The sequence below is a fragment of the Tachyglossus aculeatus genome, chromosome 8 (assembly GCF_015852505.1).
Source record: "Tachyglossus aculeatus isolate mTacAcu1 chromosome 8, mTacAcu1.pri, whole genome shotgun sequence".
In the NCBI taxonomy this organism is placed as follows: Eukaryota; Metazoa; Chordata; class Mammalia; order Monotremata; family Tachyglossidae; genus Tachyglossus; species Tachyglossus aculeatus.
The window spans coordinates 23,159,379-23,176,807 of NC_052073.1; the positions used below are offsets into that span (position 1 = coordinate 23,159,379).

Sequence of the window (17,429 nt, forward strand, 5' to 3'; positions counted from 1 at the left end):
GCCCAATAAAATGGTGCAACCTGTGAACTCATCTCTCGGGGTTAGCTCTTCCAGACCCGTTCTGCCTCAGACTTCACTTTCAAGTTCACGGCCGTTCCCAGACTTGCTAAACATTAAAACCCCATCACATTCCATTCACTCTCTCAACTCAGGGCAACCCGTCCAGGCTTTCCCTTTTTCAGACAGGGTTTCCTTCACTCCATCTCACTTTAATATATATGTCCTGAGGAAGAAGGACCTTTTACTCTCCCTTTTTCCATCCCCAACATACTTACGGTCAAGAGGGACAAGAGGAGAGTCAACGGCACCAAAAGATTTACCTGGATGATATCCACAAGTTTCTGCAATCCAGCTGTGTTGGTGAAGATCCCCGTTCCTATGGATAGCAACACAGGCTAAGAGAGCAACTATGAACAGGGGCGCAAATCATCGAGCTTCGGCAAATTTGCATTTCCCTTGCTACTCCTTTAGTCACGGCTCAAGATTTGCCCGGAAAGCAGAGTAAGGCTCACGGCCCTTTGATAGGACTACAGGTTGCCTGGTGTCCACTGGGTGGTCATAGGACTGCTAAACTCAGGGAAGATGGAAAGAAACTCAAGGCTTACACAGTTGGTCTGAGATGATGTCCCATATCAATCAATAGGCGGTATTTATGAGGTGCTTACTGTGTGCAAAGCCCTGCACTAAGCGATTGGGCGAGTACCGTATGACAGAGTTGGTAGACACATTCCCTGCCCACCTGGTACTAATAGTCAAGATGGGACGACATACGTTAAAATCAATTTTGGATAAGTACGCAAGTCCCGTGGGACAGCTCTCTGATGAAATGAAGAAGGGCTCAACGGCTCTTCATACAGTCAACACACAAGGAGAATTTGATTTGCAGAGGCGGAAAGAAGAGAAAAGGCCAAATCAAAATATGTGAAATATCCTGGGCTAGACATCTGGAGCAGCTAAAGGCAATGAAGAGGAAGAGTGTTTTAGGAGAATAATCCCACTTCTACCCATGATAAATTACTTGGCTTCATTCAATTTTTATTTCTTTATCTGTAAAATCAGGCTAAAATATTGATTCATTCCCCCAGGATATGTAGTAGGAAATGTTGGTCAGCACATTTGGAAATATAAAATGGACTGAAATGTTGGTTCCTGGTCATTTTCAGTGTCACACTCAGCGGCTAGTTATGTAGCTTCAATGAACCGAAGGACTCACTCCAAGTTATTCTCCAGAGCCTACTCCCATTTAGATCTATCATTGTTGGGTTATTCAAAGCCCTGATGTTGCTCTGCAAGTAATAATGACACTTATAATTGTGATATTTTTCAAGTGCTTACTACATGCTAAGCACAGTGTAAAACGTTGAGGATCAGACACTGTCTCTGTCCCACACAGGGCTCAAAGCCTAAGAAGGAAGGAGAACAGGTCCTTTTCCTTCTTTGACAGACGAGGGAACTGAGGCACAGAGAAGTTAGGTGACTTGCCCCAAGTCACACAGCAGGCAAGTGGAAGAGCCAAGATTAGAAGCTTGGTCCCCTGACTCCTGGGCCTGTGCTCTTTCCATCAGGCCAGTCTGCTTTCCACTCCTGAACAATCAATCCATCAAGACACAATGAATCTGTTACCAGTGCTTAGTAAAGTGCTTCATTCACCCCAGTGAACAAACACCCCAAACAAAATAACAAACTACAGTCCGGCTGACCTTTCCTTCCTCCCTAAAATAAAACACAGCAAGAGCCCCATTTGCTGGTGTGGGAGGAAGAAAAGGTGAAAACTTCAAGCCTGAATGCAATGACATGAGCGGCCCAGTGATGTGTATCTGCTGGACGGCTGAAGGCAACTTACGTCCCGCCAGGAACTGGATGATCTGTTCCAATGACTCCAGGAGGGAGCACTTGGTCTGAAAGTTGATTTGGGCTTTGGCAAACAGGTCAAAGATGTAGCTGCCAAACAACGAGAGAGAAAAAAGAAGTTTGAGACCGGGCAAGGGATGAGAAAAGGCAAAGGTGCAACTGCTCAGATTGCCTGAGAGATCACAAGTGGTTTGGGTTTCCTTCCTTGATGCATATCTCCCCTGCTGAAACTTTGATGATTAGATGAGAACCAGTGGGAAATCCATGGCATGAGCTCATCTTCATTTATAATAATAATAATAATAATAAAAATAACTGTAGTATTTGCCAGGCACTGTACTGAGCACTGGGGTGGATACAAGATCATCAAGTCCCACATGGGGCTCACCCAGGAGGGAGAAAAGGCACTGAATCCCCATTTTGCAGATGAGGGAACTAGGGCACCGAGAAGTGAAGTGACTTGCCCAAGCTCACACGGCAGATGAGCAGCTTGTGCTCCTTTCCCAAAGTCAATCAATAATATTTATTGAGCGCTTCCTGTGTGCAGAGCACTATATTAAGTGCTTGGGAGAATACAGTGTGGCTCAGTGGAAAGAGCACGGGCTTTGGAGTCAGAGATCATGGGTTCAAATCCCAGCTCTGCCAATTGTCAGCTGTGTGACTCTGGGCAAGTCACTTAACTTCTCTGTGCCTCAGTTACCTCATCTGTAAAATGGGGATGAAGACTGTGAGCCCACCGTGGGACAACCTGATTACCTTGTAACCTCTCCAGTGCTTAGAACAGTGCTTTGTGCATAGTAAGCGCTTAATAAATGCCATTATTACTATTATTATTACAATAAAACAGAGTTGGTGGACCCATTCCCTGCTTACAATGAGCTTACAGTCTAAAACAAAGCAAACAAAATCTAGGGGGATACTTTGGGAAAAGAGCCGCTCTCTCCAGAGTCACAATCTACTACTCTCCGGGTCTCTGTTCCATAGAACCCAATTCTCCTTCAACCAGAATTTACTACCGGATGGTACGTGAGGCACTTTGAAGACAGCTTTACTTCTTTCTGTCTACTAAGGGGCCCTATCCAAGAGTGCTGCATACATTCTGCTCACCCTGTTGCAAATGCACCTCCCCATGTGCCTCACTTACTACCAAGATTTAAAATTTGGGTTCAATATAATTTTGCCCAGAAACTGTTTGGTACCATATTTTACTGAACATAATTCACCATTCCACACAGGCACCCTGGCTTTTGGGTGGTCTGAAAAAGGGCAAAAGTAATGTTTCTATTTCTGAATGGACCCTAAAAGGCACAACTACTTATGGAGACACATTTTTCACAATGGGAACAGCGTGGCCTGGTGGATAGAGCACGAGCCTAGGAGTGAAGGACCTGGGTTCTAATCCCTGCTCTTTCACTTGTCTGCTGTGTGACCTTGCGTGAGTCACTTCACTTCTCTGTGCCTCAGTTACCTCATCTGTGAAATGAGGATTAAGACTGTGAGCCCTATGTGGGACGGGGACTGTATACAACCTGATTAACTTATATCTACCCCAGCGCTTAGTACACAAAGTAAGTGCCTAACAAATCCTATTAAAAAAACAAAACAAACAGCAGAAAAAAAAAAGAGTGCATGTCTGGGAGTTTGAAGAGCTGGAATCTAGTCCCAGGTCTGCCACTTACTTGCTGTGTGATCTTGAGCAGACCACTTAATAATAATTATTATTACAGTATTTGTTAAGCGCTTACTATGTGCCAGGCATTGTACTAACCACTGGGGTGGATACAAGCAAATGGAGTTGGATACAGTCCCTGCCCCACGTGGGGCTCACAATCTCAATCCCCATTTTACAGATGAGGTAACTGAGGCCCAGAGAAGTGAAGTGACTGCCCAAGGTCACACAGCAGACAAGTGGCGGAGCCGGGATTAGAACCCATGACCTTCTGTCTCCCAGGCCTATGTTCTAACCCTACGCTAGGCTGCTTCACTTTGTTCTCTCTGGGCCAGTTTACTTGCCTGTGAAGTGGGGTTGATCACTATCACCTCCTTCTAACAGCTCAAGGTGCCAGGCTTACCAAATTTTAAAATGGTATTTGTTAAGTGTACACTATGGGTCAAGCACTGTTCTGAGCGCTGAGGGAGATTCAAGTTAATCAAGCCGAATATAGTCCCTGTCCCATATGGGACTCACAGTCTAAGTAGGAAGGAGAATAGGTATTGAATCCCCATTTTGCAGTTGAAGAAACTGAGGCACGGAAGTTAATTGACTTGTCCAAGGCCCCACAGCAGGCAAGTGGCTGAGTGGGGATTAGAACCCAGGTCCTCTGACTCCCAAGCCTGTGCTTTATCCACTAGGCCACGGTGTTTTCCAAATGAAATAATTGAGAGGAAAATTACTGCTGTGGGGCAATCAAATTCTAGGCACGACGTTACCAACGAACAGGAAAATCCACACGGAGCGAGCAGGATTTCAAAAGCTGCAGATTTCTTATTCCAAAGCCTGTAATTGATGCAATGGACCATCTTGATGACCATTCCAAGTGTCCCTCTGGCCCCAGACACCCCCAAACTTTAAACAGTTCCCCATCAGTTTGTTGAGAAAAGCGATCATTTGCCCACCACCAAGTACTGCGGGCAGGATTTCGATATCACCCCGACGACTCCTAACCCTGTGATTCTAAGGCAGCAGGAGAGCCCTACAGCCTACTCTCCCGGGTCACTACTGACCACCAGGTTGGAAGGGCCTTTCTCCCTGAAGGAGAAGGTGAGTGACTAGTGACTCCATTAACTGCACTGTGGTTGATGGAAAAAAGCACGAGAGAGATGCCTTAATCTGTCCGAAGAGCAGAGCAACTTGCTACATACTGTACAAAAGGCCAGAACTAGACGGGAACCTATGAGACTGTGAGTTCCACGTGGGACAGGGACTGTGTCCGACCCGATTTGCTTGTATCCACCCCAGGGCTTAGTACAGTGCCTGGCACACACTAAACGCTTAACAAATCATCATCATCAATCGCATTTATTGAGCGCTTACTGTGTGCAGAGCACTGTACTAAGTGCTTGGGAAGTACAAGTTTGCCACATATAGAGACAGTCCCTACCCAATAGTGGGCTCACAGTCTAAAAGGGGGAGACAGAGAACAAAACCAAACATACTAACAAAATAAAATAAATAGAATAGATATGTACAAGATAAATAAATAAATAGAGTAATAAATATGTACAAACATATATACATATATACAGGTACCATACCAAATACCATAAATACCATACCAAAATACCATACCATACCACAATTAAGTGTCCAGATATTGATCAATCATATTTATTGAGCACTTACTGTGTGCAGAATACTGTACTAAGCACCTGGGATTGAGCTGGCAGGGAAGAGGTGACTCTCTCTTTCCCCACTGCTTCTTCCAGAGGCCAAGTATCACTAAGCTAAACACTGAAGTCATGCGATCTTCTTCCTTTCCTGGTCGATTCTAAGATTTGCATGACCTCCAGATCTGTCTCACCGAAGAGGCAGATGAAGCCCCGCTCAGAGTTGCTGTTCTTTGTGCTTCTGAACACAGGCTGAAAATTCCCCAGAGAAACCCAGGTGTCTCAGGGCAATGGGAGGAAGCCTAGTTTTACTCTCTCCTCCCTTGAGTATGATCTACTTAACAAACTTCCCCAAAAATTGAGTTAAGAGCCCCCCTGCTTCCTCAGAGAAAATACCTACTTCATCACAGAGAAGGAGCGTGGCTCAGTGGAAAGAGCACGGGCTTTGGAGTTAAAGGTCGTGGGTTCAAATCCCAGCTCCGCCAATTGTCAGTTGTGTGACTTTGGGCAAGTCACTTAACTTCTCTGTGCCTCAGTTACCTCATCTGTAAAATGGGGATTAAGACTGAGACCCCCATGGGACAACCTGATCACCCTGTGACCTCCCCAGCGCTTAGAACAGTGCTTTGCACATAGTAAGTGCTTAATAAATGCCATCATTATTATTATTAGCTACACAAGAATGAGGTGGGATGCACACAAACACCAGAGTTGGTGAGAAAGGTAGTCTAGTTCTCCTCAGAAAGCTGGAATGTGCTAAGCGCTTAGTACAGTGCTAAGCACACTGCTCTGCACACAGTAAGCACTCAATAAATACAACAATGAATGGTATGGTGATTGGACAAAGACAATTTACACTCTTTGGAAAAGAGACAAGAACCAAGCGTGTCTGCTGCTTAGGGCCTCCTTAGCATTGCTCAGAGAGCCTACACAAACTCATAGTTAGGCTACCCTGGCCCAAAGTCACTAGGAATGAGGAATATATAAGTTCCCAATCAGTCAATTGGTCAATAGATGGTATTTACTGAGTGCTTACCTGTATGCAGAGCACTGTACTAAGTGCTTGGGGAGAGTACATTACAACAGAGTTGGCAGACACGTTCCCTGCCCATGACGAGCAGGGAACGAGTCTACAGGGGGAGATAGACATTAATATAAATAATGTATAATATCGAATTTATAATTTCTAGCACCCAAGGGGAGTTGGTTAAGGAGCTGACCATGAAAGGGATGCGAGGGCCAGGCAGTAGCACCACTTAAAAGGCTTCAGTTCTTACCTTCCTGGCTTGGTAACTCCATTGTTATCTCCTGGAAGTTCAATGGCATCAATAGCACTTTCCAACTGAAGGAGAATGCCTATGGAGACCAAACAACAGATTAGGGGGACAGAAGGGGCGGCGGGCTTCAGGATGCCTCACCGGTTCTCCACTCCATCGCTGTGAGGCCAGGGACCCAGTCTAACTCTCACATATATTTTTTCCCCAGTGCTTTCCACACAGCAACTACTACCGTCAATCCAACAACGGTATTTATTGAGCGCTTACTATATGCAGAGCACCGTCCTAAGCGCTTCAGAGAGTACACTATAACAGAGTTGCGTAGTAGATAGAGCATGGGCCTGGGAATCTAATGGTCATGGGTTCTAATTCTGGTTCTGCCACCTGTCTGCTGTGTGACTTTGGGCAAGACATTTCATTTTTCTGGCCCTCAGATACCTCATCTGTAAAATGGGGTTTGAGACTGTGAGTCCCACGTCGGACAGGGACTGTGTGCAACCCAATCTGTTGTATCGCCCAGTGCTTAGTACGGTGCCTGGCACATGGTAAGCACTAAACAAATACTGTAATTATTATTATTATGTTCCCCGATCACAGCGAGCTTACAGTCTAGAGGACACAGACATATGTAAAGACAAGTGCTGTGGGAGCGAGCGTGAGGTGAGTAAAGCATACAAATCCAGGTGCGATGAGGAGAAGAGGAAATGAGGATTTTGTCGGGAAAGTCCTCTTGGAGGAGATGTGCTTTTAATAAGGTTTTGACGGTGGGGAGAGTGATCGTCTGTCGGATATGAAGAGGTAGGGCGTTCCAGGTCAGAGGCAGGATGTGAGTGAGAGGTTGGCATGAGATAGATGAGATGGAGACTCAGTGAGTAAGCTGGCAAAAGAGGAGTGAAGTCTGTGGGCTGGGCGGTAGTAGGAAAGCAGTAAGGTAAAGTAAGGTAAGAGGGAGGAGGGTGAAGAGATGAAGTGAGGGGAAAAGAAAGGAAAAGAGCAAAAACTAGAAGTCTTTTACAAATACCTAGCTACCCAGCTTTTCACAAGGTGAAACTGCTGCTCTAGAAACCAGCTATTCCCTCCAAGAGAATAGTTTCTTTTCCCCCCTCCCCTTCTTAATCTTAGATTGGGAGCCCCTAGGGTCCAGGGACCAAGTCTAATTCTTATCTGGGTATTTTCCTTCCTTGCACTTAGGACAGTGTTTTGTTCCCAGTAGGTGCTTAATAAATACTATTACTACCACTTCTGGTTGAAAAAATTTTCAAAAACCCACCAAGGTTGAGTATTGATGGGTACACTTAATGTCAACAACAGAAGGTCCATTATCAACATACTCAATCACCCAAAAATGAATTCGGGTTAGCTTTAAGGCAAGTAATAATAATAATAGCATTTATTGAGCGCTTACTAGGTGCAAAGCACAGTTCTAAGTGCTGGGGAGGTTACAAGGTGATCGGGTTGTCCCACAGGGGGCTCACAGTCTTAATCATCATCATCATCAATCGTATTTATTGAGCGCTTACTATGTGCAGACCACTGTACTAAGCACTTGGGAAGTACAAATTGGCAACATATAGAGACAGTCCCTACCCAACAGTGGGCTTACAGATGAGGTAACAGGCACAGAGAAGTTAAGTGACTTGCCCAAAGTCACACAGTTGACAAGTGGCGGAGCCGGGATTTGAACCCCTGACCTCTGACTCCAAAGCCCGTGCTCTTTCCACTGAGCTACACTGCTTCCCGTGTTGGGTATTGAGATTAGTAAGTATTGAGTATTGAGATTAAGATTAAATGACCGGCTTGGTCAAGACTTGAAGATTTTCCATTTAGTTACTGGGCGAGTCAATACTTTACCATTAGCTGTTGGATTGCCAAGGATTCATTATACTGCCAGGAAAATCTGCCAGAATGAAATGACCGATTCCCAGAACCAGCGTGTCAGATTAGATTTCCTCATGAGAAACAGCGCTTTGTGTTTACACTGTGATGTTCACTTTCATTCCTTTGCTTAAAAATTAATTTGGGAGTTAGGATCCATTCCATGCCATCTGAAGAATGGAGCCCAGTGACCACCACGGGTGTATGAGGAATTTAAGGTTTTCGCCCACTGCTTCTAATGATTACAGTGGTAAAACTGCTCATAGCACGGCAACTCCAAGGCTTCCAGAAGCAGCTACTTGGGAGAGGTCCAATGAATGTTATCATATCTTTAAATCTGCTCCAATCCCTATGACTCTCGCCGAATACATCTGTCTTGTGTTTGCCCGGAAGCCCTGAACCAGGCGAGGCTACGCTCCAGTAAGGAAAAGCCCAGGTCTGGAATTAACAGGGTTTTGTTTTGCTTTTTCAATGGTATTTAAGTGTTTACTATGTGCCATGCACTGTACTAAGCGCTGGGACAGGTACAGGATAATCAGTTTGGACACAGTCCATGTCCCACAGGGGGCTCACAATCTTCATCCTCATGTAACAGAAGAGGTAACTGAGGCCCAGAGAAGTGAAAATGACTTGCCCAAGGCCACACACTGGTGTTCTATGCAAAAGCCAAACTGCACAGTCTTCTAGACTGTGCGCCCATTGTTGGGTAGGGACCGTCTCTATGTGTTGCCAACTTGTACTTCCCAAGCGCTTAGTACAGTGCTCTGCACACAGTAAGCGCTCAATAAATATGATTGAATGAATGAATGAATGCTTCTCAGGTGAGAGGGGTGTGAAGCTAGCAAAACCACATCACCCCAGCCTTCCACAATTACATCCAGATCCCCTCAATACCCTGGAATCCTTTGATTTTCAAAGTGAACTGAAGAAGACTCAGCATGACCTAGTGGATACAGCCTGGGCGTCAGAAGGACCTGGGTTCTAATTCCCACTCCGGCACTTGTCTGCTGTGTGACCCTGGGCAAGTCACTTGACTACTCTTTGTCTCAGTTCCCTCATTTGCAAAATGGGGATGAAGACTGTGAGCCCCATGTGGGACATGGACTGTGTCCAAACTGATTATCTGGTACCTATCCTAGTGGGTGGAACACGGTAAGCACTTAAATACCATAAAAAAGACTATTCAATAGCCAAAAAATATCCCAAACACCCCTTGCAGCCCCGAACAACAGCAACAACAAAAACCTCAAAAAACACTGTATAGGAAACAAGTCTTCCAACTAGCAGATCTCAGCCAGCTCAATCTCAATAAAGAGTCAAAATGGAATTAAAGACACTCACTCTTGATCTTGGCTATATCTTCCAGCTCCATGTTTAGCCCTGTTCGAGACAAGAACACAGACCAGGTTTGTCGATTCCATTGGGGAATTACGGCCTCACACCTCATCCCTTTCAGACCATTTCCCAGTGGAGAAAGAAGATGGGGGAGAGCAGGCTTAAAAGACCAGAAAACCCATATACCTCTTGCTGGGTCATGAAACTAGGGATCTAAGGTGAGGTACTGCCGCCCATTCAACCACCTGACAGACTGGAAGAAAACATGGCAAGTTTGGATTTTAGGAATCATTCAATCACTGTACTGAGCGCTTGGGAAACCACAACAGGGTCATTAGACAAGCTCCCTGCCCTTGAGGATCTTATGATAAGATGATCTAAGTAAGCTTAAGTAGCCAGACTGCCCCAAAATATCTACCCAACCATATAATTCTGCAATCTGGCATCTAATTCCCTGCACAGGCTGAGATGTCTCATGGTGAGGGATTTGGGGCCAGAGATTTGCCAGAGCTATCCAACACCTGAAGCAGTTCGGTTGGTTTCTTGACCACCTGATAGTCTGTAAAGGAGTCACCTAATGAATCTTTTCGGATAGGGAGGGGACCGTGTCTTCTGCTTCTATTGTACTGATTGCAAGTGCTTAGTTTAGTGCTCAGCACACTCTCGAAACACAGTAATATTGATTAGCTGATGGGCTAGAACTTCAAACTCTGCCTGGCTCTCGGGAACCTGCTGTACGGCATTCTCAAAATGCCTCCCAGAACAAACCTAGCTTCTTGCTTCTCCAATCACCACCCACCTGAATTGGCAAACTCCATGCTGAACTCTGCCTGGATTTCATTCCGCTGTAACACCTTGGCTTGCTCCTCCAGGACCTGGTTTATAACATCCAGGCCGGATGCCAAGTCATAAGGAGTCAGGTCAAATGAGGCTGACTCCTCACACATCTTCTCCTGAAAGACCAAGAAACCACAGTTTGTTACAAAAACAGAAGGGAAAAAGGTCCGGAGGGGCATTTTGCCCTTCAGCTCGGCACGGTCCTGAGGGCTAGGGTTGAGGACGGTGAACTCGGTGACCAAGAATGACTCTGCAATTGACTCAGGTTTCAGATGACAAAGGAGCCCACGTCCCTGATCAAAATCAATTGAGTCACAGGATGGAAACACGTGGGCCCAGCTCACACAGCCGATAAGTGGCAGAATGGGGAAAAGAGCCCAGGTCCTTCTGACTCACAAGCCCGTGCTCTAGCCACTAGGCCAACTGCTTCTTATGTTCTGTTCTCTATACCAGGCATCTTATAATGCATGGTGTTGAAACCAGGTGGGAGGGTATGGATGGATCAGCCCAAATCATCAACACTAGGCCAAAACAACTTATGCACTTGCTTGCTGGAAGTAGAAGGGGTATTTCCCCTCTTACCCACTGGAGCAATGTTCACCCAAATAGCTCATGGCCAGAAAAGGTTCACTCCTGTATATTCATGGACGCAGTCTGCAAGGGTTTCCTGCAACAGATTCTCTCTCAAGGACACTCACACCACCCTCACGGTTGAAGTCTCCCTGTCAGTAGTGTTCTTTGAATTGAAAGACAAGTCTACTACCTCGTGTATTCCTGTGTGACATGGGCAAGAGGAAGGGATTATTCATGTGAAGCAGCATGGTTTAATTGACAGAATATGGGCCTAGGGGTCAGAAGGGCATGGGTTCGAATTCTGACTCCGCCACTTGATTCTATGTGACCTTTGGCAAGTGACTTCACTTTAGTTCCCTCATCTGTAAAATGGGGATTAAGACTGTGAGCCCCCCATGGGACAACCTGATCACCTTGTAACCTCCCCAGTGCTTAGAACAGTGCTTTGCACATACTAAGCGCTCAGTGCTCTGCACACAGTAAGCACTCAATAAATATGATTGAATGAATGAATGAATGAATGAATCTAGCCTTACTTCTCTTTATTTAGATGACTTGACACCTGTCCACATGTTTTATTTTGTTGTCTGTCTCCCCCTTCTAGACTGTGGGCCCACTGTTGGGTAGGGACCATCTCTATATGTCGCCAACTTGTCCTTCCCAAGCACTTAGTCCAGTGCTCTGCACACAGTAAGCGCTCAATAAATACGACTGAATGAATGAATGAATGCCATCATTATTATTATTATCTGTAAAATGGGGATTTGAGACGGTGAGCCCATGTGGGACTGGGAATGTGTCCAACCTAACTTGCTTCTACCTACCCTAACTTTTAATACAGTGCCTGGAAGATAGTTAGTACTTTATGAATAACATAATTATTATTATTATATTCTTCATCCCAATTCAGGTATTGAGTTGGTACAGAGAGGGTTAGGGATGAGTCCAAAATGGACTTCTCTGACCCTTCACTCATTGGGTACTTTACCAAGCTATACTGCCCTCCTGGGCTATTTCTACTTGGCTTTCAATCAACTACATACTGAACATCCACTGTGTTAGTCATTCCTCAAAAATCAGAAAGACATCACCTGTCTTCAAGGAATTTATATGGGCAGGCCTTGCTCATTGCTCAAAAGACCTGGGGCCTGCTGTGTTCCTCCTCCACAGAATCCTGTCCAGGGACCCTGTCATTCGATAACAGCGAGCTCAATTCAGGCCTCCCTGGCTCCCTACCCACTGCATTACCAGTCCCAGAGGAATGGATTTTGTTGTCCTAGGAAGACTGACAAATATTAGCGAGAGCAGAATGTGAAGCTCAGTCTTGAATCTGTGCTTGGGGTTGAGAGATTGGGCGGAGGATCCATCAGTTTAATGTAGTAAAATTGTGGCTTTATGAGGGAGTTCACACAGCAAAGATACAGACGGAGCCAGACTGAACTACCACTGTAAGGCTCTGGGATCTACAAAATAAAATCTACTTGACCTAGCTGGAAAAATCCCATTTCACCCCTTGCCTATCCAACTAGATGAGTCAATTCAGTCTTGCCTGGAATCCTGTCTTGGAAATGAACCGATGGAAGAGATCTCACCCACACCTGGGCAGCCAACTCAAAGACTGTGGCACTCTCTCATTCTGTCACTTGCAATTTCTGTGTACTTCTATACTGTACCTGTGTCTACTCCCCAATTAGAGAGGAAGTTGGAGTAAGCAGTAGCACTACCTGAACTACAAGAACAGGGCTTGGCACATAGTAAGCACTTAATAAATGCCATCATTATTATTATTATTACAAAGACACTATGGTCTTTGTATGGTATTAACAAATCCCATTATTATTGTTATGGTGTGAGTGTGTGAATTAGTGAAAAGAGCACGGTGCTGGTCATTAAAGGACCTGGGTTCTAATCCCGGGCTCAGTCTGCTGTGTTAACCTCTCTATGCCTCAATTTCCTTAACTGTCAAATGGAGATTAAATCCAACGCCCTCTTCCTTACACTGGGAGCCCCACGTGGGACAGGAATTGCGTCCAACCTGATTATCTTGGTTCTTATCCCAGTGCTTAGTACAGTCCTTTCCACATAATAACAACTTCAAAACCACTATTATTAACGTTTTCATTATTAGTATTATTAAGTTCCCTAAGTCAGAGACTGATTTGTTTTTCCTTTGTAATTCCTACAATGGCCAGTCCAGTGCTCTGCGCACCCAATGAGTGTTCAACAAATGAATCAGCTTTCCCCAGAAGGAAAAGGGGTCCCGGGAATCTTGAAAGTAACAGAGTCAGGAAAGAAAGGTTTATTTTGAGGTCAGGGCCGAGGTCTGACTCATTTGGCCCAGTCCCTTGAACTCCCAAGCATCTTCGCTTTATGTCTCTCAGACAAGAGGTCCTTAGGTACATCCTCGATGCAGGTGCTGTGCACTAAGTGCATGGAAAAAAAAATCCAACCATGGGGGTAGAGGCGATGGCAATCCCAGGGGCACTTACCACATTGTGAGCTTCGTCAAATATCACTACTGTCCCCTTCAAGTCGATGTTGTGCGCCCTGCGGCTCTGACAGAAGAGGAAGGAGGGGGAGGGAATGAGAAAGGCCAGGAAAGCAAACAGACACTAAGCCAACCCCGTCCCACAGAAAGCATTGCATCTCCCCAGTCTAGACCGAGAAGGGTTTGTCCTGTCCTTGAAAGTCTGACGGGAAGGTTGTTTCCACAGGCTTGTTCACCCATTCCAATGTCTCGCCTCCCTCGCTTTCTTTCGCCCAACCTAAAATGTCTCCTGCTCCAGGGTCAGCTCGTTTCCTCTGGTTCTGTCCTCAGTGGAGGGAGTGACACAGCATCCCGAGCTGCAAGCCGCATTTTAACAAGCCCCTCCCACAGCTCCTGGAGCCCCTGCCCCTTCAATCTGGTGTGCCAGGCCACTAGGATTCAATAAAGATCCAACTAAGAAAGCACTATATTACAAAAAGCTGCAACATTACCTTGGAGTCCAATAAATAGTTGTACGGCATAAAAATGATGTCCGCTTGCTGCTTCAGTGACCGAGAGAAATAATAAGGGCAAACTCTGTGTGGGGGGTAGGGGGTGGGAGGAAAAAAAAATACAACATAAGCCAGTAACACCATCCATGGAAGAAACAGACACATTTACTTTCTCTTATTACTTCCTAGGCTCTCAACGGTTTCTGTCGGCCTCTTAATGGAGTTAATGGATGGACCGCGGCACATTAGGCCTGATGGTGGTTTCTGCACCAGCACGACTCATTGGCCCTTCCAGAAGCGGAGATACCAGTAATTGTCTCCAATTGTTCGAGGTGAGAGGAGAGGAACTAGGTAGGTAGTTCAGTAGACGAACAGGCAAAGCTCTCACCACCTCGAGTTACAGATTTCCAAGCTGTAGGGTGTCGCCGGTGAGACCGAGAGCAGCGGGGGGCCATCTCCGTCATGGAATCCGCTGCAGTCCGAACCTGTCAGTGGACTCTAGTCGGGATATTTGGCTCCACAACCACCTCAGGGAGGCAGGCACGGAGGGAGAGGGAAGACTCTTCCTAAAGGAAGTTTATAAAGCTTATGTTAAAAAAAAAAATCCATTTTCTGTGCTTTGCTTCACAGAAAGAAGCGGCAATCCCTTCAAAGAGAACAATCCCAACCTGGCTGGAACCAAGGGACTGAGTCGGGGTTCGGGTTCACTGGTAAGAGCTCATGGTGGGCATGGATCAGGTCTGCCAACTCTTTTGTGCTGTACTTTCCCAGGTGCTCAGTACACTATTCTGCACATAAAAAGCACTCAATAAATACCATTGATGATGAAGAGATGGAGTTTTGGGCAGGAATGGCAAGGACTAAACTAACCCAAAGATGATCTGATTAAGGCATGAAGAAGGATATCAAACCCTGCCTACTCTTTAGCTTTTGCTACTGAGCCTCACTTGGGAAGCCCCTTCCCTCCCACGCAGGTCTCTCCTCTTGCACACCAGCCCTGCAATGAGAAGAACGAGCAGTGGAAACCCTTACTTGTGTTTATTTCCGCTTTTAACTAAATCTTCGATGTCCAGGATGGAGGTGATCAGTTCCTTCTCTGTGCTCTTTTCTGTTTTGAGGGGATGGGGAGAGCGAGAAACAGAAGGAAACAGTAAATAAGATGAGCATTTGCCTTTTTAGCCTTTTTTAAAAATCAAATCAAATGTTCTCCACCCAGCCCTTAGCATGCTGAAGGATCATTGTGGGCAGGGACCACGTCTACCAACTCTGTTATTATGTACTTTCCCACTCCCAAGTGTTTAGTAGAGTGTTCTGTGCACTGTAAGTGCTCAGTAAATACTACTAATTGATCATTCGACAGCTTGGCTTTCATCTCCAAATCACTGTAGCCCAATACTGAGAAGATCTGATTCCAGTAATACAGGGCTTCTTCGTCCAGAACCATCACAAAATGGCAAATGGGATAAAACCGATTCCACAGGCGTAAGTTTTAAGGTCCACCCTGAATCCAACAGGAACCCAAATTTCAGGGTCTCGCCTGTTCAGAACCTTAACTTTTCGAACATTAACTTCTCCCAAGCCCAAAGGTTTCAAGTAGGTCCCTTTTAAATAAGTGCCAGCATGCACTACAGGGTGACCGTAAAGTCCTTTTCTGAACCCTTCTCACCCTTACTGATGGCTGTTGCTTTGGCACTATGTGAAATACAGTGATACTATACTTTGAGACTGTGCGGCCTACTGAAAAGACCGCACGTTTGGGAGTCACAGGACTTGGTTTCTAATCCCAGCAATGCCACCTGTGTGCTGTGTGATCTTGCGTAAAACACTTCACCTTCTCGGGGCCTCATCTGTAAAATGGGGATTCAATACGTGCTCTCCCTGCCACTTAAACTGTGAGCCCCACGTAGGACGGGGACTGGCTCCAAGCTGATTATCTAGTATGCATTCCGGTGCTTATTACAGGGCTTGGCACGCAGTAGGGGCTTAGTGAACACCGCAATGATCATTATTGTTACTGTGTTAAGGCTTACAGTCCTCGACCCTCTCACAACCCTGCCACCCCATCTGCTGCTACTTCCAGCCCAAGATAAATCCAAATCATCTACCTCTGGGTTTGTGGAGTGCATCTCAAACCCCAGCCAGGACTGACCTGTCCAAAGTGGGCTGGCCCATACGTGAATGTAGGGCTCCAAAACCGACAGCGTACCTACACCCCAATACATTCTTAAATCCTCCCTGCAAACCATGCTCTGAATCTTCCCCATAGATGCCAATCCAAATCTTCAGAGGGATGAAAACTCTCCCTTTCCCATGGTCTTTTTGGGGCCACCCAGGAACTGGCCTTCTCCCCCTCCATCTTCGATCCTCACCCAGCTCGAGAGAGTCTAGAGGGGCAGAGCCCAGACAGTCAACACTGCAGCTTGACCCCCTCCAGGCAAAACGGTGTCCCTGTTTCCTAGAGTCAACTTTTCAAGAACCCTGCTATTTTCATTCTCCTATTTCCTTAACGTAGGCCACATGCTGAGAGCAGGGATTGAAGGCTCCCCCAATTTGTAAACATTTTTTAAAAATAGTATTTTGTTAAGCACTTACCATGTGCCAGGCACTGTACTAAGCACTGGGATAGATGCAAGCTAATCAGGTTGGACACAGTCCATGTCCCACACAGGGTTCACAGGAAGCAGCGTGGCTTAGTGGAAAGAGCCCGGGCTTGGGAGTCAGAGGTCATGGGTTCTAATCCCAGCTCCGCCACTTGTCAGCTGTGTAACCTTGGGCAAGTCACTTCACTTCTCTGAGCCTCAGTGACCTCATACGTAAAATGGGGATTAAGACTGTGAGCCCCATGTGGCACAACCTGGTTACCTTGTATCTACCCCAGTGCTTAGAACAGTGCTTGGCACATAGTAAGCGTTTAACAAATATCATTATTATTATTATTAATCCCCATTTTACAGATGAGGGAACTGAGGCACACAGAGGTTAAGTGACTTGCACAAGGTTACACAGCAGGTAAAGGGTGAAGTTGGAATTACAACCCAGGTCTTCCGACACCCAGGCCTGTGCTCTTTCCATTAGGCCACACTGCTTCTCTAACATCTGTATAATTTTAATGTCTTTTCAGTCGATTTGATTCTTCCAGGCCTAATGAGAATACTTCCTGGGAAGGGTTGAGTAGAGAATGCCCTCAGGTAGAGGAGCCACGCTCAGAAGCAGACTGAGGCATTAGGGGACTCTGGAGCTCAGGTGCTTAGCACCAATAAAGGAGAGCAACCTCCTCCAAGACTCTGGTGGAAAACAGAATTATCTTTTCTTCCTGTCACCGTCCTGCAGTATACCTTAGAGAAAACTACCTCCCACACGCCACTCCCACCTCCT

General features: G+C 45.9%; 1 protein-coding gene across 1 annotated transcript in view; it reads right to left on the reverse strand.

Moving 5' to 3' along the window:
- The window catches only part of RTEL1 (regulator of telomere elongation helicase 1), an 81,910-nt gene that overhangs the window by 44,621 nt on the left and 19,860 nt on the right, over positions 1 to 17,429 (reverse strand). Inside the window, exons 7-14 of the mRNA XM_038750304.1 lie at positions 15,087 to 15,162; positions 14,055 to 14,139; positions 13,565 to 13,630; positions 10,465 to 10,618; positions 9,672 to 9,710; positions 6,456 to 6,534; positions 1,844 to 1,941; positions 321 to 376 (exon numbers count right to left, since the gene is read on the reverse strand). Of these exons, the coding sequence (XP_038606232.1) occupies positions 321 to 376; positions 1,844 to 1,941; positions 6,456 to 6,534; positions 9,672 to 9,710; positions 10,465 to 10,618; positions 13,565 to 13,630; positions 14,055 to 14,139; positions 15,087 to 15,162 (653 nt within the window). The remainder of the gene's footprint in view (positions 1 to 320; positions 377 to 1,843; positions 1,942 to 6,455; positions 6,535 to 9,671; positions 9,711 to 10,464; positions 10,619 to 13,564; positions 13,631 to 14,054; positions 14,140 to 15,086; positions 15,163 to 17,429) is intronic.